This window comes from Tripterygium wilfordii, chromosome 15 (genome assembly GCF_013401445.1).
Source record: "Tripterygium wilfordii isolate XIE 37 chromosome 15, ASM1340144v1, whole genome shotgun sequence".
NCBI classification, from domain to species: domain Eukaryota; kingdom Viridiplantae; phylum Streptophyta; class Magnoliopsida; order Celastrales; family Celastraceae; genus Tripterygium; species Tripterygium wilfordii.
The window spans coordinates 2,937,395-2,963,132 of NC_052246.1; the positions used below are offsets into that span (position 1 = coordinate 2,937,395).

General features: G+C 36.8%; 3 protein-coding genes and 1 pseudogene across 6 annotated transcripts; 2 read left to right on the forward strand and 2 right to left on the reverse strand.

The window, feature by feature from the left end:
- Positions 1–2,562: 2,562 nt before the first annotated feature.
- Positions 2,563–3,452, reverse strand: LOC120017051. Its single transcript, XM_038870110.1, has one exon. The coding sequence runs from the start codon at positions 3,191–3,193 to the stop codon at positions 2,720–2,722; it is 474 nt and encodes a 157-aa protein (XP_038726038.1). The 5' UTR covers positions 3,194–3,452; the 3' UTR covers positions 2,563–2,719.
- A 2,173-nt stretch (positions 3,453–5,625) lies between these two features.
- LOC119979999 (GTPase-activating protein gyp7-like) lies at positions 5,626–9,568 on the forward strand. 4 transcript variants are annotated; one of them, XM_038822634.1, is made up of 5 exons: positions 5,626–5,988; positions 7,007–7,142; positions 7,235–7,284; positions 7,849–7,902; positions 8,043–9,568. In XM_038822634.1, the coding sequence occupies exons 1-5, from the start codon at positions 5,720–5,722 to the stop codon at positions 9,310–9,312; spliced, it is 1,779 nt and encodes a 592-aa protein (XP_038678562.1). In that variant the 5' UTR covers positions 5,626–5,719; the 3' UTR covers positions 9,313–9,568. The 4 variants fall into 4 exon arrangements, with proteins under 4 accessions (XP_038678562.1, XP_038678563.1, XP_038678564.1 ...); XM_038822635.1 differs by having other exon boundaries at positions 5,636–5,988; positions 8,046–9,568; XM_038822636.1 differs by having other exon boundaries at positions 5,839–6,307.
- Positions 9,569–11,864: 2,296 nt separating this feature from the next.
- Positions 11,865–13,544, reverse strand: LOC120017300 (annotated as a pseudogene).
- Positions 13,545–15,957: 2,413 nt separating this feature from the next.
- On the forward strand, positions 15,958–25,514 carry LOC119979998 (serine/threonine-protein kinase BLUS1). Its single transcript, XM_038822633.1, has 21 exons — positions 15,958–16,321; positions 17,420–17,674; positions 17,825–17,949; positions 18,079–18,123; positions 18,595–18,676; positions 18,761–18,829; positions 19,033–19,203; positions 19,289–19,354; positions 19,626–19,694; positions 19,785–19,856; positions 20,008–20,348; positions 22,422–22,558; positions 22,688–22,782; positions 22,853–22,891; positions 22,980–23,039; positions 23,472–23,573; positions 23,672–23,723; positions 23,826–23,881; positions 24,422–24,486; positions 24,571–24,622; positions 24,924–25,514. Exons 1-21 carry the CDS (start codon positions 16,148–16,150, stop codon positions 24,963–24,965), a joined length of 2,169 nt encoding a protein of 722 aa, XP_038678561.1. The 5' UTR covers positions 15,958–16,147; the 3' UTR covers positions 24,966–25,514.
- The last annotated feature ends 224 nt before the right edge of the window (positions 25,515–25,738 follow it).

The following is a 25,738-nucleotide window of genomic DNA, read 5'->3' on the forward strand; positions in this document are numbered from 1 at the left end:
TGTTAAAATGCTGGTAAAATTGTCCCAAAGGAAACATCTTGAAAATATCTTTAAAATGCTAGAGAAATTATCTCGTAACTTGTGCCCGAAAATTGTTGTTTGACAAATCAATGGCATTTATACTAGATGTTAGTATAAAAGCTGATAAAAATGCCAAACCAAACTGGCCCTAGGGATGAGAAAATTAATTTTTGGAATAAGAATCAAATGTCAAATCACACGTAATTTGAAAGAATCAAATATCAAATCATATATAAATTAATATTAAAAAATCAAAATAAAAAAGTGAGGGGTGTGAGTACCATTTTTAGGGGATGCGAATAATAATTTCTCTGGCTATAGCAACTCCAAATTGACTCTTAACAATTCAACCACTCTAAATCATTTTATATAATTTAAAATATTCATTTATGAGATAATTTTTTCTGTTTAATATATATTTATTTAATTTTTAATAATTCAAATAAAAATAAATGTTATTTAAAATGTTGATTACACCGAGTGAATAAATAAATGTTGTTTTATAAACTTACATTTAATAATAAAATGTTGAATACAAGAGCTATAACGATCCATTACCTCTTGCAGTCACTGTAGCAAGACTGTAATATGTCAGGCCACATCCTCAATTAGTCAATTTTATAATTTTTACAAGAATTGTTGGAGTTTTTTTACCGTACAGGGCTTCTCAGATATTTTAAATATCAAAATGGCATTCACGTCGTTTTTTTACCCGAAAGGTAGTTGATGTTGTTCCGAATAGCGTCATCATAATTTTTTTTACACTAATGACGCTGGACTTAATAGTGTCAAAAGGTTTGAAAATTGAGTACACTAATGACGCATTTATAAATAGCGTCTTATACAAAATTAAACATTTTATGATATTGACTCTGTTACAAAGAGCATCATTGATGATTATGTGATGTAACGCCCTTTGTAACGACGTCATTTCATGATTACACTGTTTTGAACAGCGTCATCCCTCAAAGAAAAAGAATGCACTTCATTTCATTCACAACATACCTGAAACTAAAATCCCTAATTCTAAACAGCATCATCCATCGCCCAAACACACTCCGTGGTCAATGGCCACTCCTCCACCGACGACCCCATCTTCGTGCCTTCGGCGACTCCAAGTTCGTTCCATCGGCACCTCAACCTTGGTTGAAGGATTCCTACAGCGCCCAGCCACTCTCCACGGGTATGTGAGAAAGACACCAAAGTTAGGTAAGAATTAGTTGTTTCTTTTCTTTTGATTGGGCTGTAGTTGTTGATATTTGCTCAATGTATGTGGAAATTTGTGTGGTGAGCATGCGGATTTAGGTATAGGTGATTATGGTATGGTTATATGTGTTGGAACAAATTTTGGTTATGCTATATTCAATGGATACGATTAGGTGCTAGTATTCCTGGTAGAGTTAGGTTCTTGGCTCTTTCAATTTGGTTCAAACATAGGTGTTAAATTGTTGACAGATTTGAGTTTTTTGGGCTGATATAGAGTAGTTAAAATGTTAATTTTGGTATGTTTTGGTGAAGGTGATAATGACGACACCATGGAATCAAAAATTTTCATCCGTCTTACAGATGTTACGACCCATGCTGGATAGGTAGACCAACACGCGTACCTCGACATCCTCAAGGTGGAGGACGTGCCCGTGGAAGTGCTCTATTTGCTATTGTTTCACTATGCAACAATCACAGCTAACACATGAAGCTCCAAGACCATCTACTACTCTAGGCACTTGGCCTCCACGTACTAGGAGGAGGACTGACATATAAACCGCCTTGATTATATTACTTAACATGTATTTTCTTAATGAATTAGAAACTTCAATTGGTACATTATGTTATATGATGCAATGTTCTTTAATTGATATTGTGCTGCCAAGTTTTGGTCTACAATTTGTTATATATACAGGTTTTTGTGTGGTTCCCATAAACTGGTATAATCTATGTAATTCTCGAAGGAATGACGCAGTTTAATGACGCTATTTTCAAAAGCGTCATTCGTATTTTTCATTCATTTATGCTATTAAAAATAGCATTTTGTTTGGAATTTTATGATGACGTTGTTCTAAACTTGTCTGAATTTAAAATATCATTTGCCTTAGTGACACTGTTATGAATAGTGTCAAAGGCCTTTTGGGTAAAAAAAAAATGAGGTGAATGCCATTGTGATATTTAGAATATCTGAGAAGTCCTGTACGATAAAAAACTCAAATTGTTATGGGTTGTTTTTGTCACCTTTTTTATGTTTGCGCATGCAAAATAATATACAAATGTCAAATCCTATCTATAGAAGTTGCTCTTGCAATACAAGTTACCTCTTCTAGGGGTGACAAAAAATCAATTCCTGATTGGATAACATCACATGTTTACAAAATATTTACATGCCTATACCTTAATTCGGATTGAATTTCTGACGTAGTTAATTGACTAAATCTGGAATAGTTTAAATCCAGAGAATAACCTAATCCAGATTAGGGTCCGGACAATATTTTTATGTTTGGACGCGAATTATGTTTTAAACTGAATTAAAATTTTGTGTTTAAACCCATATTTTTAACATATAAAAACAATTTTTTTTTCTTTTACTGAATTAATGCATACATATAGAGAAAATACAAACATTTATTCGTCGATTTTTTTTTTCTTATAGTTATTTATTCGTCGATTTGAAACACGTAACAAATTCTTTTCATTCCCGGAAAAGGGATCATTCCTCAACTTTTCCACTCTCTACACGCTCCTCCTTCTCCTTGTCCGTCATAAACGCTGTCGCCGGGAAAGATTTTCCGATCCCCATGGGAGTCTTGAAGTAAATTTTCTTCCCAGCAGAGTCTATGCTCATTTCAGTTATTGGGACCCACATGAACATTTGCTTGCTCTTGATCCCACTCATCCTCTTCATCTTCCCTTTCTCCACATACGCTGTAACCTCCGTCGCGTAACTCACACGCGTCCCAGTCCCAACGAAGTAGTGCTCGTACGGTGCCTTCTGCCTCATCCAGACAAACCCAGTCTCTCTAACTCTCCCACACTCTTCTAGATCCTTCAATGGAAGTACCCCCTTCGGAAACCCTAGCTCTTCGAGGAGGTCGATTGAGTGACGGTAACACTCTTCCGCTCCGTTCACGATCTCCGCTCCGGATCGCTCCTCTTGTTGTTGTGCTGTTACGAGTGTTGCCATGTTTGAATTGTGAGAATTTGGTATCTGCTTGTGTTTGGGGGTTTTAGATATAGAAGAGGTAGTTATGGAGGTTGAACCATAATTCAATGCTTTCGGTGCAGTCGTTCACCTAAACGTGTAGGACTGTGCGGCAATCCTGGGCCTTAATTGGCTGAATGGTTACTGGTTGGGCCCCTCATTTCATGTCTTGGACTGGATCGTGGGCCTATAAAATTCTCAGCCCATCAAGATAAACGGACCAAGTACCCAACAAGACAGAAAGGAGAGAAATGAAGCAAAAAAGTTAGGAACTGTGGATGTGAAGAAAAGAATATGAAAAAGAAGACCAAAGGAAAGAGAAATTCTGATGCTTTTATTGCCCCCACAAGATCAGAAGATAAACATATTCTCTCTTATTCGACACTATCCATTATGATTCATGGTGGTCATGGGATTATTAATGAAGATGTTTTGGTCAATTTTGTGATTAACTTGTTGTAATTTGTCAAAGCCCACTAATCTTCTTTTGACATTTTACCCAAACGAAGTCAAGAAACTCAATCATGATTCATGGTAAAAACATTAGTATGATAAGAAGAAAGATGATTCCCAACAACTTGTTTTGATTACTTAGGAATTACTAATTAGGATGATAATACAAAACGACTTCTCACATGCCCACCAACTCTACGCACTTGTTTTTTAATAATAGATGCAGCGGATTCCACAACAAAAGTGTAGTCTGTACTTCTGTTGTACTTTATTACATTCATTGGATTTCGAATGCGTAAAGTTGGTGTGTATAGTTAGTGCACACATGAGAATTTTTTGAAAATACAAAATATACTAACTACTTTGTTGACGATGCAATGTTGAATCTCCGAGGTGAAACTGTATGGATTCAGAAGTTCTGAATTCTCCCTCAGAAAATAAAAACACAACATGATTTTCTTTTAACTATGCGGACAAGGTTATGATTGTCTGGAGGCCCAGCCCATAACTACTAGTGGGCCCATTTTGTGTCTTTTGGCGCTTTTAGGACCGAAAGACATGTCACAGTCAATGTTGGTACCTACTCTATTTATAATATTTTTTTATTTATATATAATAATATTTTAACTTCATTATTATTCCTGATATTTTCCTTCTTTAAATGTTTTCTCAATCCTTTACATGGTTGTTCAATTTATCACAAGGGATATAATCTAAAATATGAAAAATGGTGCTTTGCATATATTGAATAATGTTAGTTTATATATTAATGTACATGACTTGATGAGCAAACCTAACCCAATATACAAAACCAAGAAAATCTATTTGTGACATGTAATCTAATTATATAAAAGCAACTATGCTCTACAACCTATAAAATAGTAAGGAAATCTAATTCAACAAGGAACCCTAAATCATGGCAAAAAAGTCAAAAAAAAATTAAGGATCATTAATAACATAATAAAATAATCGTAATTGACTGATTACCAAATCGACTATCGGTTATTTTCAATTTTTTTTTTGATATTTCTTAAATATAACTAACGATAATCCAAATAACTAAAAAAATCAACCGATAAACAACCATCGATTCGATTGAATTCATGTAGAAAAAATTGACCCTTTGCAACCAAAAAAAATTCACAAAAAGTCTATTGTATATTGACGTGTATCTAACCAATTAATCATCTATAAGCCTATGGAATAAGTCAACAATTATAGTTCACCAGCTAAAAGACAAAAGAAGAAGAAGAAGATGATAAAGACAGATCCTCAAACTTCATGTGACTTCATTTAGATTGGAGTTGCAGGCCAAATCAAAGGCATGTGGTTGAGTGGCCTTGTCTCCCGTTGTCTTTGCTACTCTATAGCTTTAACCTATTTCTGTGGCATGTGACAGAATAATCTACCTTCGCTTCTCTCTCAAGTCTCTCATCATAAACCCAACTTGCCTTTCCATCCATATAAATAAAGTGCTTGTCTTTTCATCTTTTGACTATACGGTGCTTTCTTGCTTCTCATCCTCATTGAAGATGAGAAAGAAACACAAGCAAATAAGAAAGTGGGTTAGGTAATTAACAAGTACTAATTAATGCACAAATTGGATTACCACTTGGGTTAACATCCTCCTCCTAATTAGTGCCATTTGAGGCAATTTTGTTAGGTAGATAGGAAAGAATAAAAAAGATTTTTATATTAAACTACAATGGTCAACAATGGAGAAAGAGTTTATACTTTCAACCGAAGTGATTAAAATGTATACTCAACTTGATAGTACCTCAATTCAAGTCTCTCCTCTCTTATTGCCATCATATATCTATCGCGAAGAGGAAAGGGGCCATTGCCATTGGTTGCAATTAGGTATGGGCTTAGTGGATCGAGCCCAAGCCCAATCTCAATCTCAATCTCACCTATCCATCCCCTTATGATCCACTAAACAGTTATCTATTATCGCTACAGTTACAAGTGCAATAAATTATTAAAAAATTATTGATTTACTGACTCTCATAGAAAGACGAGAGCATAAGCTTTATAAAAGCAGTTCAGTCTCTGGTGATGGTGTTTCCCGTACCGAAGAGGAGGAATCAAAGGAAGAAGGGCTCAACCGTAATTTCACCACTGTTTATCTTCTCATTGATGCTCTTCTCCTTGTCCGGCGGTGTAGGCGCTGGTTCTTGGAAATGGATCGCATTCGCAGAAGCTAGTGGCAGTGGTGGCGGAGGAGGGTGGGGCTTGGTGGGGGCGCCTTCCAATGTTGGAATAGCAATAGCCGTTACCGCCATGGCCGGCCTTGCCTTGGCTGCTACCGTCGTCTACACTCGTAGGTAAAAAGTATAAACGAAAAAACAGTAGCATCAGAATCGCAAAGCATCGAAGTTTCGAAAAAAATTAAGTTATTTGATAGAAATTCAGGAACAATTTGTGACAATCGTTGCTGATTTAGATAGGTAGGTAGATAATGTTAGCGGAACATAAACCTTTGATGAGAGTCCTACGACGAATTCACACATCTTCACCATCGAGGTCGTCGAATTCATCTTCTCCGAGATCTTCCTCATCGTGGAATCATTTGAGATCGTTTCTATTAGTAGTTGCTTTCACCCATTCATCATCGTCATCAAGCTCACCAGTCTCCAGTGATCTGTGAGTTTCCATCTCCCTTTTCTGCTAATTTCTTCTTATTTTCTATATTAATTGCTTCGCTCATCAGATCAGATCTGAAAGGAATCAACCAACTCAATAGGATCTTTCATCCTTTCAGTTTTATGTAAAAATTGTTTGTAAAAGTACTCCTTCTCCTCTTTTTTATTTTTTTTTATTTTTAGGAGACTGAGGGTCTGATCGGCGCTTGTTGGAATTTTTTTGTTAACTGTGTAGTTAGTTAAGTTAGAAGCAGATGACTGCCGATTGAAAGCTGATCTTAGCACTCTAGGTGTTCTGACTGTTATTTCCGCAGCTGTTTTTAATGGTTCGGTATTCTCCCTTATCTTCTTGTTAAAATGATATAATATTCTTTTGAAATTATGGTTAGTTTTTGGCTCCTAGTCATTCCCGTTTGTCGTACTCTTGTAAGTAATCGTGCTTGTGAGGAAGCTGAATCATTTTCGAAAATAGTGAAATTAGAGTCCTATCTGGTTTCAATAGGCTATGTTGTGGGTTTCAGCTGATAAAGTGCAATTGCGTCTTCTCTATATTGAGGAAAGGAAAAGTTGGGATGGGGGAAAGTGACCTTATTTGCCTTGTTTGTAATGTTCATGTGCTGTCATTGGGGTTTGGTTTGTGTATTCGTCTTTATGACTTTTGTGAAGTGAAATGACCATGGATTTTTATGTTTATTTTCAGGGGTACTCTAAAATCACCTTGGTCCAGGAGGAGAAGAAAACATGCCCTTAAACCGAAACAATGGAAAAGTTTATTCACACCTGATGGAAAACTCTTTGATGATGGCGTCCAGTTCCTCAAAAAAGCCCGAAAAGGAGTATGTTATCAACTTTCTAAGACTTCTACTTTGGATCTTCTATTGTACGGAAGTTTAGATCATGCTTAGTTGCTTTGTTGCCACCATTACAGGGTGTTGATCCAAGTATAAGAGCAGAAGTTTGGCCATTCCTTCTTGGAGTGTAAGAATACCCATCTCTATAAGCTTACATTTCTTTGTGCTCACTTATGTATTGTGCCATGCCCGTGTTTGAAAGGGAGAAATTTTGTTTGGGGATGCTCGTTACCTTTTCTTCTACGACATTCTGTAGGTTAGCCTTGTTCTTTTTTGTGACATTAGTATTTTTCTGTATTTCTACGGTGTTCAACTGTCACATGTCTCCCTTAACACAATCTTGTGACATCATCATCATTTTGAGCTATACATTTCCATTTCTCAATTCTTTGTTTGGGATGAGTCATTGTATAGTACAATGTAGTTGTGCAGAGCCATAGTTGTCATATCAATCTAGAGGGAAAATTGACATCAACTATTGTTATGGTTGCTTTGCTAGCATTCCTTTTTCTGGTAGATGCCAAGTGTATTGCTACTTCATGGGAAATAGACTTGCTGGTGGTTACGTTACACTTCTATTTTTGATATCTGTTCTGAGATTTCTTTTCCTTCTGCGTTGTCTTAATGAGTTCATTGATGGTGAAGGCATGCTACTTCTTTACATGCTAACACTAGAATTCTGTTCTTACAGCTATGATCTAAACAGCTCCAAAGTGGAAAGAGATTCCATTCGAACAAAGAAAAGGTATTTTATAAAGTTCATTTGGTCCTCAATGTTGACTTTTTCTTTGGGAATATTATTTTCCTTTCTGTCCTTCCATTTTTTTTTCTCTCCCACTTTATGACTTTTGCATTAAGTAAAGCTTTCTTATGTATTTTTTGAAGCAGAAGAGAATATGAGAACCTGAGAAAACGGTGTCGGCATTTTCTTAAGCCAGAAAATAGGAGCTTTAACTTGAAGGATACCATTGGAAACGACAGCAATGTGGACAGCAGGGATTTCAGTCAGGTTTTAGATTCTACTAGTTTTGAAGATGTGGCGAATATCAGGCGGTCCATTTCCGCTGAGGAAGCTAGCATAGTAGGTAATGAGTCAGGCTGCAGAGTATGTGGTCAGCCTCTTCCCCACTCCGAGTCAAGACGGGACGGAGATAGTGAGAAGACTGTAATTACCTGTGATTGTGAAGATGCATCTGCTGGTGACACAGAGTCATCTGATTGTGACTCTGACTTTGAATCTGAAAATGTACAACCTTTCCTTGCAACCGAACTAACCGGAGAAAATGACTTTGATATGCATATGCAAGACTTTTCCTCTTCGTCTAATTTAGAATTGAATTCTGTGTCCCATACGGATGAAGATTTTGGTACATGGCAGAGAATTATCCGCCTCGATGCTGTGCGCACTAATGATGAATGGATCAGGTATTCACCATCTCAGAATGCGGTCTCAGAGATCAAGGCACGAAGACTTGCCAATAGTGTTGGCTTGAAGGACTATGATCACTTGGAGCCATGTAGGATTTATCATGCCGCTCGCCTGGTGGCTATCCTTGAGGCTTATGCACTATATGATCCTGAGATTGGTTATTGCCAGGGAATGAGCGATCTACTTTCTCCAATTATCTCAATTGTGGAGGAGGACCATGAAGCATTCTGGTGTTTTGTAGCTTTCATGAAAAGAGCTCGTCATAATTTCCGTCTCGATGAGGTTGGAATCAGGAGGCAGCTCAACATTGTCTCTAAGATTATAAAATGCAAAGACATTCATCTTTACAGGCACCTGGAGAAGCTTCAAGCAGAGGACTGCTTCTTTGTGTACAGAATGGTGGTGGTTCTTTTCAGGAGGGAATTGAGCTTTGAGCAGACATTGTGCCTCTGGGAGGTGATGTGGGCAGACCAGGCAGCGATTCGAGCTGGAATTGCCAAGTCTGCTTGGGGAAGAATGAGGCTAAGAGCCCCTCCTACTGAAGATCTCTTGCTTTATGCAATAGCAGCCTGTGTGTTACAAAAGAGGAAACTCATTATCGAAAAGTACAACGGCCTCGATGAGATCATGCGAGAATGCAATAGCATGGCAGGACATCTCGATGTGTGGAAACTTCTAGACGATGCTCATGATTTGGTGGTCACTCTTCATGACAAGATTAGGTGATCTGTTGGTGTTTTGCTTTTTGGTGTTCTTTATCAATGTTTTTGTTAACTTCATCTTTTGTTTATTCTCGTCTCAACATTGGGGATCCTTCTAAACTGAGGGATCTTCAAATCAAGTATAAACTTTTCTTGAATGAACGTCACACAGGCAATTTCTTTGCTGATAAGATTATGAATTGTAATGTATAATCTATTGCCCGCGCTCAGGAGCTCCTTTGAGTGATAGTGGCATCACGTAAAAGTTTAGCTTTTTATGATGTTCTTGCGGGGTCTGCCATCTTTTACATGCTGTATTTATGAAAAGATTTGGACGCTAGGCATCCGGGATATAATTACTCAATGACTCTCTATAAAGAATTCTTTAGTTTATGTCAGTTCTTAGTCTATCTCATACCCCGCATCTGACTTTATGTGCAGTCTATGGGTCTGAACTTTGAAGGTGGTGTTTTTCTTGTTCTGGATTCTGTATTCTTATTGTTGAGGAAAACATTTTTTGAATTCTTATATTGGTTCTAAATAGACAACTTCGAATGGGTCAGCTATCTGGACTTGAAAACCCAAGTCGACCTTTTAAACTTGAGGCTCTGTTTGTTTTGGGGGAAATCAGGCTTTAGGAAGCATTTGCCTGATTCCCCACTGCTTGGGCAAGGAAATCCGTTGAGGTCAAAGAAAAAGAAAAAATAGGTCAACAGAAACCTTGGCTGAAATTAGAGAGAATGACATCCCGTCTTCGGTACGAGAGTCGTTTTCCTTCATTCAGAAGCTCCCAAGATGTAGACCAAGTCAAACTCTCTCCTTGACTCTGGACAAGCGAGTGCCTCTTCGAGATTGCCAGTTGCCCGTAAAGAACCTTCAGCTCTGGTCACTGATCCGCCCCTCTGCTAAGCCCTACAACATAATTACTCTCTGATAGGCTCGTGGTTGCCAGATTGCCGGTTCAACAGTCACTTTGCTTCTCCAAGAGGTAATTGCTGTTTTTTACTCCTGTTCTGCACTATATTTGCAATGATTTAGCAGATATTATGATTTTGGAGTTTAGTTTTGGATTACGATTTTGTTACTTGTCGAGTGTTTTAGTTTGTTTTTTGGCCCAGCATCAGTTGAGGCACTGATCTTTTGTTCTCCTTTTCTAACTACAAGTCCGTTGTTATCAGAAAATGTAGTATGGAATTAAATTTTTTGTCAAATCATGGGTTGGCTCCTACTAGTTCGATACTGCTATAATTGAGTTTGGGGAAGGTCATTCTATGTCCCTTACCATAATAGAGATGGCATTATATTTTGTTTAGACTTTTAGTTCGCTTCTTGGTCAAATTTTATTTGCATTACACATGTCCACCTGGAGTACAACTCAATAAAGCTAAAAAGGTTTAGCTCTTAGCCAATGCTGCATTTGCATTCTCATCAAAACAGTAAGGTCTATGAGATCAATGCCACACACTTCATCAAAACATCCTACAACCAACGTCATAACTTGTGTCCATCTTTTCTTGCTCTAATAATAAACAGCACTTTTGGACATTTCTTTTGCCGATCAATCAACAACCCTCCTTTATACGTCTCACCTTGGGACTTGCACTCGTCCCAAATAAGAGAGTGGGCTACGATTCCTACGTTCTACTTTACCAATTAATCATATCATAAATTTGTCATTAGTCACACGCTTTCTACAAATCACCTTTCTTCAAAGACAGCCTCAAAACTTGTTCCTTGATAGCTGTCCACCTTTCCTAAAAGGTCATTTTCTTCCTTTCTATAAATACCTTAGCTTCTTCTTGTAGAATGTAAGTTCATTACTTTGACAGAAACCTTAGAGTGCGTTTGGTTTAGCTGTTATCCAATTGTTTTCTGTTTTCATTTTTTAGAAAACAGAAAACACTATGAAAAATGCGTTTAGACTTCTTGGTCAAATTTTATTTTTGAAGCCTTATTCTATATTTTGTTTTGTTGATTGCTCCACAGTCTGATCTCTTAACCTCAAATGATTGTTCTAACCTCGAACTTTGTCATATTCTAATTCACTTGTACATCCTTCAATAGAGTAGGAGCTACGTATAGATGCATCTCATTGCATGCTGTCCAACATTTGCATCTGGCAGCATGCCAAGTAGAAATATTATTTTCTTGCTGGTCTGACCACTAGAACTTCTCATTTCTGGTGATGGTTTATAATTCGTGGCCAGACAAGACAGGATCACCATTTGATATGCAAGGAACACTGAGTTTGATCCATGAATGGAGGCAGCGCAAGTCTTGTGTTTTTCTTCTAGCTTGCTATATAGACTAGTTTGTTAATTGTTCCATTAAGATTCTTCTCATTATCTATCATCTTACGTAGACTAGTATTGAATGACTCAATCATTGAGATAAAGTACTAAAAAAGAATGGGGAAGTGGACAACTGGGAACAATAAAATATGCTTTTTGGGAAATAGTTCGGCATAGTTGTCTTGGCATGAATGCAGAGTCATACTTCTGTAATTCCAAATGCATATGTAAATGGTTCATGCTCATTATTCATTTCCAATCGGTAATATTTGGTTGGGTTTTCGCTCTAGGAAGCCATTAATTTCATGCATATTGGAGGTCTTACTTTGGCCAAGGCTAGAACAGCAGCAGGAAAGTATCCGTAGCCCTTCACCGCAGATTAATCCAGAAGCAACTGCTGGAACCATCAACTCAGCTTTCTTGCTGTTGAGTCTGTGCCATGCAAAAACAATCAAAGTGCCCACACACATATCAATGGCGAAGTATGCCCCGACCAGGAAGGGCACTGCCACGCACATTGGCAGTGGCATCCATTGCCCAATCTTCCTTGGCGAAAGGTCTCGCACCAGGTTAACAGCCACTGCAAAAGCAAAGAAGCCATAGCAGAGCTACAAACAATGGTTTGGCAGAGCTGAAACCCCCTTCCACTCCTAGGATCGCCGTGTTTCTGTATATCAATGCGTAAGGAGCTTTGAAATCGGCTTCAGGGCTCCCCACATTAAATGCCTTGTAGAACAGGAAGAAGCTGAGAGGAGCTATTATGCAGTCGATAGCCGTTCCAGTAACGTGGCTCAAGAACATTGCCCTCGGTGAAGTGCGAGTGAAATGAGCTGTCTTGAAATCTTGCATCAGAACTACAGATTTGATGAGTCCACAGCCAGCAAGTGTGGCCGCCTCACCGTCTTCTTTCCCGGATGGTGCCACCAGCACAAATAAGGCCACTTTCCCATAGTTATATGCCATGTTTATGTCAGTGAGACCAGCTCCAAATGCATTGCAAAATGCCAGAGACGGAGCTAGAACATAACTACATAAGCAACCACTACATAGTACCATTTAAGCTGAGGAAACATGATTGGGATCACAACGATAGACATGAGGGAGAAGACCCCATATCCGATGACTCCTATCCACATCGGAATGTTTTCGGCCAGGAAAACTTCATTTTGCTTTAGCTCTTCCACTGGCTTTCGCTCCTCTTCGACTGCAGAAAAGAAATTGTATCTTCCTGGTTAGAAGATTCAGGTATAAACTTATCCTTCAAGGACAAGATGATAATGAAGCTGCAGTTCACCTGCGTTGAGCTTCTTTTTTCTTATTCTGCTGTGAAGACCAATGATTATGAAACTCATTATCTTGACGAAATTGTAGAGCCCGTCGCCAAGAATAGGAGCAACTGATAGAAAAACCTGCAGAGAAAATCATGAATTAAGAAACCATCGTCTAAACCCCGAAGGAATCCTCAGAGAGAGAGACGTTGTAACCATATAAGCTCCTCATGCTTGTTTCTTCTAAATTGTTAGGAAACCAGTCTCCTTTAAGCCGATCAAATAATGGCCACATTAGTCCATATGAAAGCACAGCTCCAAGAAGCAGAGACAAGTTCACCAGATGTGAGCAAATCATCCCTGCCCCCACATAAGTCGAGCTAAAATCAAAGAAAAACCTGCAACAAACACAGGAATTTCAATCACAAATGTGCAATAACATGACATGTTGAGTTCAATCAAATATTAAGATTTAACAAGTGCATACGTTTGACATCACACTGTTACATAGCTCCAAGTGCAATGCTTAAAATGACTCCTCTAACAGTAATTTGTTGTGTCCAAGGTTGGACAACTGGTCCTTTCTTTGATGTCTCCAATGATTCATGATCTTCTAACTCCATATCTTCTAAGTCACGATCCTCTATCTCAATCTCTTTCTTCCCTTTCATCTCTTCTTCATCCATGAAATTATTCATAGCTCTGGAAACAAAATGCAAAGCAAGATAAGAAGAACTTTATGGAATATATAGAAGCAAACATATGTATGTACATGTATATACATATTGCACTTACTTCTTGTGGTGTCCCCTATATATCAGGCTATATATATATGTGGGAATCACATAGAGAAGTGAAATGGTGGTACGATAATGTTGTGTTACGGTGGTAGTTATTGCAAGTGTGTTAAAATCATAACCATTAATTGGAAAATATTGGTAAGGTTGTGTTTGCTTGTGAGAGGCGTGCGACAATCAAACAATGAAGTTTTGGTTGGGATGATTCTTTGCAAAAACAAGTGAGATCGAAGTTGATCCAGCTGTTCGGTGAACATGTTAAACTGAGAAATTGATTTCGATAAAAAAAAATGATGCGGGACAATCAAAATGTTGTGAAAAATGGTTGAACAAAGACAAAAAAAAAGTATTATTGATGCATGATTGCTTCCTTAATGTGATGGCCACCCACACACGGGTTTTCGGGTCGAGTTTGGTATTGACTCGAACCAAACCGAACCGAATTTACGATAGACCTGAATGGAACGGAACGAAACTTGAACAATTCGGTTATTATTAAATAGTATCACCTCTATTTGACTATATTAATCCTTGATTTGTAGTGTTTGACTATTAAACCATGATGATCAATAATGGTTGCAACCAAAGGGTCTTCCATATATGGGCTAGTTTGATAGAGCATTTGTAAAGTAACAAATATGCTAGCAGAAATGGTGGTAGCAGAAATGTGGGACAATTTTAATAGCAGAAATGCTGGCTAAATGCTGAGTAGGTGTTTGGTTGTACTTTTGTTATTAACATTTGTGTTGTGTAGCATTTTGTGATAAATTACGTGCAGTGGTATAATGCATATTTATTGTATACGCTGTATTTAAACAAACAATTTAATTATTAAAAATAATATAATGAATTTTAAATTAATTAAAGATAATAATAAATTATATATTAATTTATTATCAATTTTATTTGAATTTAATTTATTTATTATTTCATTTATTTAATGAGAAGGATTTTAATAACACTAGTCCTTCATAAGTGAGGGGTAATATTGGAATAGCATCAACTTACCGTGGACAAAAATGAGAACAATTTAGAAATGCTACAAAAAAGCTACTCAAAAGTAGCATGTAATTATATTCTCTCTCTTCTCATTTCTCTTAGGTGGCACAATTTAATTGGGTGATTGGGTCCCACAATCTATACTATTCATCAACACTCCATACATTCCAACACTCTATATTCATTTTCTTTATTTTCTCTCTCTTCTTTTTCATCATCTCTCTCTTATTTTTCATCACCTCTCTCTTCCTTTTTATCTTCTCTCTCTCTTTCCATCATCTCTCTCTTACTTTTCATCACATCTCTCTTCCTTTTTCATCACCTCTCTCTTCACTATTCATCAATTATCATACACTTCAAAGATCAAGTATGAACTAATTTTTCAAGTGTCATTTTTTATCACAAGTGTGCATGTAGTGCTTAACTTATCAAGAAAGTATCATCTCAAGTACCCATTGTGAACATCTAGCGCTTAATTTATCAAGAAAGTATCATCTCAAGCACTTCAAAATCATCCCATTGTGGATGCTCTAAAAGTTGATTGAAAATGTTAGAGAAAAATCTCTCGAATTATGTGTCACCAAATTGTTGTTTGGTTTCAACCCAGCATTTCTTCTCAAAAGTAGTATAAATACTCCTCTAAATTGTGTACCAAACTGGGCCTATATATAATTGTGCTCAGCTAGCCATTTTATCATGATAAGATGCTATTATTGGTGTGTCATATTCACATCATCACATGATTTTGTTTTTCAAATGAAATGAATTATCCCATCACATAGAGAAGGACATACGTGGTAGGGACGTAGGGTCTTTCAAAATCAATGAATTAACCCATCATGTAGAGAATGACAGTATTTGGGCCGGATTCACCTATGATCGGTGCACCATTTTGGTGGAACAAAATTTGTTTGAAAAATCATAATGGCATAATATTTGAAGGACTAGGATCTGCACTAGGGAGGTTGGCCTGTTGGGTGCTGGACGTATCATTGCATATAAAGAGACTACCTATATGTGCCTAATAATTTCAGATATCATATTTTTTTTTTTTTAACATTATTTTTATTACCTACCAAGAAAATGTCACAAGTTGTTGAGAAAATAAAATTTGATCAAACGTTGCCGCCATCTATTTAAGTTTCATAGGAGTGACACGAGTTCAACACAAATGGGCCCAATCAGTTTCCCAGGCCGAATTTCTAACACACGAGCCTTAAAGCCCATAAAATCGCTAAATAATGGGCCTTCGTTCTAACGAAGTTTAAAACATATGGCCTCACGGGGTTCCCATCACAGGCCTGTGCCTCTCGTTCTCTCTCTAAAATCGGCATCTCATGGCGGTCAACGGACCGAGAGTATGTCGCTCCTAGAGACTCCTCTTTGCTTCAGAGCTAGACTTTTCTCTCTCTTGACAGAGTCTAGACTCTAGAGTGGTTTTTTTTAGTTGAAAGCGGTTTGGTGACACTGGTTGGCGGTATTTAGGGCTGTTTTGCAGTAGGGTTATGGGGAGGACGGGAGGTAGCAGTAAGACGTACTCGGCGAATCCCAACGACTACAGGCTTCTGGAAGAGATTGGTTATGGAGCTAGTGCTACGGTTTATAGAGCGATCTACGTGCCTTTCAATGAAGTGGTGGCAGTGAAGTGCTTGGATCTCGATCGATGTAACAGCAACCTGGTTTGGCTCTACCCTTGGCTGTTGTTGAATCAATTGAACTGGCTGTTATGTTTTTGATTTAGTTTGAATTCAGGTTGAGATCTCGTTGTGGAGTATTTTGATAGTTCGTCTGTTGTATGTTTAGGTGAGATTGTGGATTTTGTGCCCGATTATTGATTGGTTGCATAGAGGGCACATGTTCAATGACCCCCCATTGCGGGGCTTTGTGCATGCAATGGGGCTTTGCACTGGTGTTGTTTACCATTATTGATTGATTATGTGATAATTGCAATGATTATGGAGTCGTATTAGAGTTAAATCAATTGTCGATTTTGTTCAATTAGTTTAAGAACATAGCTGTGCTGCTGTTTTATTTGTGGATGACCATTTTGTGGTGATTCAATCCTTAAGAAGAGTCTGGTTCCATGCGTGCCTTAGCTGATGGATTTTTGATTGTTATTGTGCATTTCATAATATTTGGGATTATCTTCTTTGCAAATTTCTTTGGTTAATTTGTGTTGGAGATGTTTGAATTGAAGGATATCGCTGCATTGCCAGCCTGTTTGTTTGAGCTATCGGCTATCGGCTATTGGCAACTTGCTTTAGCTCACTTTGCTTTTGTTTTTCTTTGTGGAAGAATTTTTGTTTGATTTATTTGATTATATGGTTCTCAATTGTGTTGCCTCTGTAAAAAAGGGATGGTTGTGATGATTATGGGCTTTATTTTCTAGGTTGGATTACAGTTGTTTAACTTCACTGTTCAGCATATTTGGTCATCCTATCTACAAGTTCCTTCAGTGATTTGAATGAAAATTGAATTTTAATTGGATCATTTGTATTAATGCAAAAAAACATAAAAAGGAGCACCAAAGTGGGCAAACCAAAAATATCACTAGAAATTTTGGCTAATGCTATCAAAACAATTCCTATCAGAAACATTACTCCAAAGGTTTACAATGCTAAGCTCACGATTCATGAAGTAATCAATGTTGTGGATGTTAAAAATATTATATGTGCTAATGTTAAACCTATGTTTCTTACTGTTCATTTTGTTGTTGATAGACTGAATTGGCTGCCTTGTGCAATTTAGTCAGCTGATAAAATTATGTTATTTTCTAGGATGACATACGCAGAGAGGCTCAAATAATGAGTCTGATTGATCATCCAAATGTTATAAGGGCTTTTTGTTCATTTGTTGTTGACCGAAATCTATGGGTAGTCATGCCATTCATGGCTGAAGGTTCTTGTTTGCACCTCATGAAGATAGCGTATCCAGAAGGATTTGAAGAGCCTGCTATTGCTTCTATTCTGAAAGAAACATTAAAGGCTTTGGAATACCTTCATCGACAGGGGCATATTCATCGAGATGTTAAGGTTGGTGTTGGTGTTAAATTGTTAATCAATCATGACAGCTTTAACATTGCACTCGAGTTAATTTTTTTAAATGTAAACTCTACTTGATTTTTTATCTTTGCTTATGTTGGAAACATCACAAATACAGTTTTGGGTTTGTTTTGTGTACAGGCTGGAAACATACTACTTGACACTAATGGGGTGGTGAAGCTGGCGGACTTTGGTGTTTCAGCCTGCATGTTTGACACAGGTGATCGACAGCGTTCAAGGAATACTTTTGTCGGGACTCCATGCTGGTAAGATAAGTTGTAATGAGATTCAATAGATCTTTTTTTCCTGCTACGGTGCTATGAACCATTCTGTGATCTTCTGTTTGTTTGTCTTCTTTACATTGTTGAGATTCAATTTTCTATATCTGCTTGCAGGATGGCACCAGAGGTATTGCAGCCTGGAAGTGGATACAATTCCAAGTGAGTTCCGCATCATCTCAAAACAATAAGCCAAACCTCCAGAGCTTTGGATCATTTTTGGCCACTCTAGTGATACGAGCATTCTTTACAACTTTTATATTTTTCCTCTGACAAAGATGCTAGAAATAAGTCAATAACAGGTTGCGGTGTTTGAACCAGCATTTATGCACATATGCAATCCACCTTGTGCAGTTCCTAATCAAAATATTCCAATTTTGCTCTGCTAAACTTGTGAATTAAATCATTAATTAATTGGACTGAAAGATAACCTGCCAGTTGCTTCCATATGTTTAATCAATCTAATCTTGTACAATTGTACATAATGTCTGTTTGCGCACATATTTGCTACAAATGTCATCATGGATGGCTGCCAAATTAATAAATTTAAGGATGAGGTTTTATGAAAGAAATCAAATTACTTAGGTTCCCTTTCTGTTCATAGAGAAGAATTTTCATTTAATTCATCTACAGGGCCGATATATGGTCTTTTGGCATAACAGCGTTGGAGTTGGCCCACGGTCATGCACCTTTTTCAAAATATCCTCCCATGAAGGTATGCGTTATATGTTCAAGGATTACGATTGGGAAGTACTTTACTGAAATCTGATGCATAAACTTGTGCTTTTCTATCTGACAGGTTCTGCTGATGACCATACAGAATGCACCTCCTGGTCTTGATTATGATCGTGATAAGAAGTTCTCTAAGGTATTGGTTTCTTTCTTGCTAGATTAGTATGGTTACACATAGGATAGATTCATATGTTTTTTATAAAATAAAATTGTTGTATTGAATTAAGTCCTTGCGATGCCTAGTAAGATGGCCATCAGAGCACTTTATGTATGGCTGTGCTACAATTTATTTTTTACAGTAAATTATATTCTAATTAGTGGATTTCCCATCATGATCAGTCTTTTAAAGAATTGGTTGCCATGTGTCTGGTAAAAGATCAAGCAAAAAGACCTACTGCAGACAAGTTATTGAAGCACTCCTTCTTTAAATATGCAAAGCCGGCAGAGCTTTCTGTCAAGAAGTTGTTTGCTGACTTGCCACCTCTTTGGAATCGTGTAAAATCCCTTCAGGTTAGGCATCAAACTGCTGTGAATGCTGGCTCGTTGTTTCACTTGTTTTAGGATATTTATTCAATGGTCTTGATAATTATTGCAGCTTAAAGATGCTGCACAATTAGCTCTGAAGAGAATGCCTTCGGCAGAACAAGAAGCTAAATCACAGGTTTGGCACATGCAAATTTGACTTTATTCTTATTTTGCTTGTGATCAGTAGAAGTATCTTGAAACTATTGCAGCGTAAAGATTCTTTGCAATTTCATTTTGGAAACTAATTTCTTGTATCTCTGTGCTACCTATATATTTCTTGCCTGAACATTCTTTTTATCAATGAAAATGTTAAGAAGTAATGTTTTGAGGTTAAAGGTAGCTTGCTGCACTGTCTTGTATGAGTATTTTTCCCTAACTTTGGCTACATCATGTCTTGTCCTCACTAGAGTGAGTACCAGCGCGGAGTTAGTGCTTGGAACTTTGATATTGAAGATTTGAAATCCCAAGCATCGCTAGTAAGTTAATAAATAATAAAATATTATTGATTAATGTTTCAATTTTAAATTTTTGGATGAACTTTGTACTTTCTTTTCACATTTTACCAGGTACAAGATGATGATGATATGGCAGAGCTAAGGGAAGAAGATGAAATCATGAAATCAGCTGTTACTGATAAGGTTTCCCATGGAACTATTGATCGCCCTAGATATTCATACTAATTAAGAAGTGTTGTGCTAGTTGTTATATTTGTTTCTTATCCAACATTTTTTTCTACCATATGTATCGTTTAGCGAATTTCCTTATTAAAATCTCCTTTATCGTGGGCAGGTGCTAAAAGAATATGAATTTAGTTTATCAAGATCAAATTTAAATAGTGAATTAGCACAAGATGAGGCCCGGGGAAAAGCAAATGATAGTGAACACCAGTCTGAGAACGTGAATAAAAAGGGCAAGACCCTTGAATTTGAAATACTAGAACCTGTCGGCCAGCAGAAGACTAATTGGAAGAAAGATGGAACGAGCACAGAGGCGAGTGCATCAACCTCTGAAAAGGATATAGTTCAGGCAATGAATAAAACAATAAAAAGTCGACAAACTCAGAGCGGCCCTCTCATGCCTGGAATTGCGCTTAGTCATTCATCATCTGAAAAGGGGTGCACTCATGAGAGGTTTGTTGTTGTTCTTTTTAGGATGAAAAGGGATTTTTTTTTTCAGATTTGGCAGTTTTGGGAAAAAAATTTCAAGATTTTTTTTTCAGGTTTGTTGTTCTTATATTCTAAATTCTGTCATTTTATAAACTCACTGCAAAAAATGTGGGAGTAAAATTTCTAATGATTGATGTGCATTGGAACTTGTCAGAACGAAGCAATTCCTGTTAATATCTGGCTTACAACTGCAGTTGTGGATATTGGACATTTTTCTGGTTGTCTATTATTATTATTATCATTGGAAAACATATCCAAAATATGCATGTAGCAGAAATGTGAATGTTTTGTTGGAAGTGTGGCACTATGGCCACATGAGGGAAGATAGGATAAGAAATAATATTATTAGATTTAAGGTAGGAGTAGCGCCAATTGAAAATAAGTTGCGAGAAAATCATTTAAGATGGTATGAACATATACAACGTAGATATGGCGAGTTGCAGTGAGGAGAATCGGGAGAATTTGTATAGGAGAGAGTAGGAAGCGAAGTGGAAAACCTAAAAAGACATGGTTGAAGTAGGGAGAAAGGATATGGATTCAATACGAGTTGATGAAAGTATGATCGTAGATAAAAAAATGAATACACATGGTGGATTCCCGTTGCTTTTCTTAGCTGACCCCAATTTTTTGGGATAAAGGCTTGGATGATGATGATGATCATTGGATGTAATAGGTGGCCAATCCTTTTATGGGATCAATCATTTTATCTTATTTACTACTTTTACTCGAGCATTGGCGTGTTAACACTGCATCTTAGTACAAATATCTTTGAGGGATCATAAATGATTTAGTGATGATTTGAGTTCTGGTGAAGATAGTCGTAGTGATGTGGCAGCTAAAGTACCATGGAATTTTTGTGATTATTAGAATTATGTTTGATATGAAAATCAAGTTGTAAAGCTGTAGCTTGAATGGATAATCCATCACCATGCATCACTTTAGAAAATCAACTCAAGTAGATGGGAAATAAGTGCTAAAAAGTAGTTTTCCAAATACCGTAGGTCATATTTTCATAATAACTAAGAGATTGTGGAAAATATATCCAATATAGCCAACATGATAGAAGTTGGTTGGATCAAGTGGAGTGCATCTAGAGTTAAAGAGAAATACCAGTGAACTTAAAAGGCCAAGTTCCTATAGGTCTTTTATATGCCTTGTAATGATATTCACTATGTAATCTTGGGATATAAAGCGTCAGCATTGGAAATGTTGTGTTGGATGTATGGGAATACAAGGGATGCAAGATAAAAAATTATATATATTTTTTTAATTTGGGGTAGGATTAGCAGCAATTGAAGATAAGATGCAAGAAAACCGTTTGAGATGTTTCGGGTTTGTAGTCATATAGAGACATTTGTATGGCACTGAGAAGAGTCGAGAAAATTCAAGTAGGAGATATTAACAAGATGAATGGTGGCCAAAAATGACGTGGATGAAAGTAATGAGAAATGGCATAGACTCCATACTATTAGTCAATGATGTATCTTCAGAGGGGATTAAGTGGCGAGGGAGAATACTAAATTTCTCGTATGGACTTTTAACCAACTCCAACTTGTTTGGGACAAAGGGTTTGACGATGACGATGTTGAACTCTTGAGTGTGATCTTTTGACATATTGTTCTACAGTAGAGAGTGAAGTTATGAATGGTAAGGAACAAGGATCATGTTATTGGTTTTGAGACTATATTTGTTGTTGATGCCCATATTCTTACACTGGCTTTATATTTACTGCTTTTATTAATAGTTTAATGGCAATCAATGCAGAATATACTTGGTACTATTCCAACTAGATTATGTGTATGGTCTTTTTTGCATGATCACTAGTAAGTGGTTTGGGTGAAGTGAGAACTTCAAGTTTTATGGTGTGGATGTGTGCAATTTTAGAAGTCTGATTTTTTTTTCTCCTATTGGAAAAGTGGAATCTCTTTTGGATGCTGAATTGAAACTGATTTTAAGGATGCGAACAAAAGTCAAGCCTTTGCATAAAGCCATGCACTCGAAGCTCCAAACGATAGGTTTACTTTTCTTAATTTTCAGGTTTGAGATTGAAAGCCAACAAGTAGGTGAGAAAGCTACTCGTGAGTTTCGTAAAGCACCAAGCTTCAGTGGTCCATTGAGGCTTCCAAATCGAGCTTCGGCAAACAGTTTATCAGCTCCAATTAAATCTTCAGGAGGTAAAATGTTGATAAATATGCAGTGGGGTTATTGCTTTTTTTGAATGAAATTTTTTTTGAGATTCTTATTGATTCTGATACTCCATGTTTGTTTTTATGTGGTTTCATTAACCATTATTCGTCTAATAGGATTCAGAGATTCTTTGGATGATAAATCTAAGGCCAATCTAGTCCAAATTAAAGGACGATTTTCAGTAACATCAGAGAATTTAGATCTTGTAAAGGTAAGGCACAGTCTTTATGATATGTTTTATTATATTATTTGACCTTCACTAACTAAATAATTTGCTATAGGATATTCCATTAAGTACAGTTCCACGTCGATCTTCACAGGTAGGATGCTTTCATGTGCATGTGTTTCTCAAATAGCTATCTATGTTTGGTACTCACATTCTCATTCAATGTTTGTTCCTTCTTATAGGCATCACCACTTAGAAAGTCTGCTAGTGTTGGTGAATGGATATTTGAATCCAAGCAAATGGTTTGTACACTTGTCTCATACTCTTATGAATGTGAAGTTATCAATTTTGCTGGTCTGTATGTAATGTTTTATACATGAGGTCTTCTAAAGGTATCAGAAAATGTTGCTGGAACTCTTTTAATTTTGAAAACATCAAAGACATATTTTTGCATGTTTTGGTGCATGCAAAGTTGGGTATACATTCAGGGCTACTCTATTTCAAAGTGTATGCACAGTAAAATGTTCCAAGACCTAATACTTGACTGCAATCAAATACATTTTTTCTCCTTCATAGAAGAAAATAGCATTATTCTAATCTGATGTCAAATCAGTACTCTTTTTTCGAAGAAGTTTTTGAAGCGGAAAATTTTACTCTGAATTGTAAAATATCTAAAAATGAAATTAGCTCATATCTTGTCCTTTTACTGATATTTGTTTGCGTGTTATTTTCAGTCTGCCAGTCAGTCCCCAAAAGATATTAGCAATGGTACTGTACCTGCAAATCAAGTCATGCCTCACCTTCAGAATATTTTCCAACAGACCTCAACGCAACAGGTATGTGGTTTAAGAAGACGCATTGACCTTTTCTCGTTTCCTCAACTTGAGATTTGTTTTCAAAATCAAGTATTGAATCCAGTTAATTTTGATGTCAGGATCTTATCTTGAATTTGTTGAATAACTTGCAACCAGCTGAGGTGGGAGATGGTGAGTGAAACATTTTTCCTTACATGAACATAATATAATTTTATTTTGAAAAGCGTCACATGTAACTTTAAGATACTAATGATGAATTCTATGTCGTTGCAGTTGCTCAAAATGGAAAGCTACCGCCACTGCCTCGAAGCCCTGAGAACAATGGAAATGTTAGTAGAGCTTATTCTCAGACTTTGTTCGTTTATTAGCTTCTCAAAGACATGAATTTTGGCAGATTAGTATCCCTTCGTTTTCTAATGCTAGTAGCTTTCATTACAGTGGGCTCTGTTCTAAAACCATTTTTTTATGAAGAAGTGGATATTCTTTTACCTTCACCATTATTTGATCGTTCTTAGTTTCTTACTGTTCTACAATCAAGTGATATACGCAACTTCTTTTAAATTTGCATTATATATTCTTCGTTTTGCCCTTACACAATACAATAGGTTATGGGTAAAATCAAAAGCTGCATGTTTATCTTTTTTGTTTTCATTCCATGGTTTGTCGGCTCTTCATTTAATCATAAATTATTAAATATCTTTTAGTCAAGTCATTGCCATCATTTCATTAGGATACAATGGAAATGGATACATTTTAGTGTAAGGACAGGTCTCTTTAATTGCTGCAAAGTCTGCTTACTATGAGTGAATTGGATGAATTAGTCATGACCAATTCACTAAACATGTGTGTGCAATCTCTTTATCGTACAGGTTGATACTGCAACTTATGAGCGGGAGCGTTCCCTGCTCACCAAGATTTCTGAGCTCGAAGCTAGGTAATTTGCTATCTGCCTACGTTCAGCAATTGTCATGCCTTCCCTTCTTGATCTTTGAGAGTTGATCTTGATTCCATTTTGCAGGATGATGAGTCTGACAGATGAACTGAATGCTGAAAGGTTAAAATTTGTACAAGTGAGTTTATCAATAGGTCTACTCAGACATAACTTTTGTCTTTAAATGCCTTTTTGTCTGTGATGGCAATTGACTACTGACCTAAGATAGCTGATGGTTGCTTATAACTGGTTGTTGACCTCTGGAGTCTCATTGACATATTAAGAATTTAAGATAGATACTTGTTCCTTGCTCCAGATGTAATTTTGCATTTTCACTCTGGTGAGGGAAAAGTAATTTGGGTTGTATTGAATATATATTGAATGTTTCTTTGTGAATCCTTGGTCCTTGGAACTGATGATTTGGTTATTATTTTTTACAGTTGCAACAGCACCTAAATTCCATCTCTCCTGAAGAAAATTAGAAGATGAAGAGTGCTTTTGAAGCCTAAAGTGATGCCTCCATGTACATTCTGGCAAGGGCTGTAAATGATGCAGCAAAGAGTTATAGGCATTCTTTGCATAAACAGATCATGCAGTCATTTCTGGCCATTGATAATAATATAAGGCATCAACGATCAGTCGGCATCCAAATCAGACTTACATTGAAAGCTTTCTTTGGAGATTTCTGCGAGCTCTTTAATTGGGAGAGCATCAGGATGTCTTCTCTTTCAGGAGCCAGATGCCATGAGTAACGAGAATTGAGTGTCTATACATTGATATTAATTTATGCTTATTCAAACTTATTAATTTGTCAATAGGAATAGATGATCTTGTATATGTGAAAGTAGAATCAGGTAAAATCATTCTCTCCTTTTAATATCTCAAATAGTTCCAAGTTTTATGATAGCTTACGATATGGAGATTTGTGACTATTTTGACACCAACATCTCCTTGCTTTGACTTGCTTGGATGGATGAATCTTCTCCACTACAGAAAATAATGGAGGAAACCACCCTTGTGTTCTGCAATAATTTTTCTTGTCTTGTTCATTTGTCACTGAAAAGTTGAAACCTTTTTGTTGGTTTGTGCAAGGTGTTTTTCTTTTTTGGTTGCCTTCGCCTTGTATTTTTGTGCCAGGTGCTTATGTAGCTACAATCAAATCCACCATTTATCTACCAATTTTATTATTATTTTTATTTTTGAATAAGTGGGGAATGGATGATTCAGTACCGTGGCCATGGGGAGCTGGGGAGAA

What these genes read in the sequence shown, in the direction of transcription:
- LOC120017051 (XM_038870110.1), bottom strand. Translation starts at nt 3,193, where the DNA reads ATGGCAACACTCGTAACAGCACAACAACAAGAGGAGCGATCCGGAGCG.
- LOC119979999 (XM_038822634.1), top strand. Translation starts at nt 5,720, where the DNA reads ATGGTGTTTCCCGTACCGAAGAGGAGGAATCAAAGGAAGAAGGGCTCA. An exon ending in ACCGTCGTCTACACTCGTAG is followed by an intron (nt 5,989 to 7,006) that starts GTAAAAAGTATA and finishes GTTTATTTTCAG; the next exon opens with GGGTACTCTAAAATCACCTT. An exon ending in TCAAAAAAGCCCGAAAAGGA is followed by an intron (nt 7,143 to 7,234) that starts GTATGTTATCAA and finishes CCACCATTACAG; the next exon opens with GGTGTTGATCCAAGTATAAG.
- LOC119979998 (XM_038822633.1), top strand. Translation starts at nt 16,148, where the DNA reads ATGGGGAGGACGGGAGGTAGCAGTAAGACGTACTCGGCGAATCCCAAC. An exon ending in TCCAATTAAATCTTCAGGAG is followed by an intron (nt 22,559 to 22,687) that starts GTAAAATGTTGA and finishes TTCGTCTAATAG; the next exon opens with GATTCAGAGATTCTTTGGAT. An exon ending in AACAGACCTCAACGCAACAG is followed by an intron (nt 23,574 to 23,671) that starts GTATGTGGTTTA and finishes TTTTGATGTCAG; the next exon opens with GATCTTATCTTGAATTTGTT.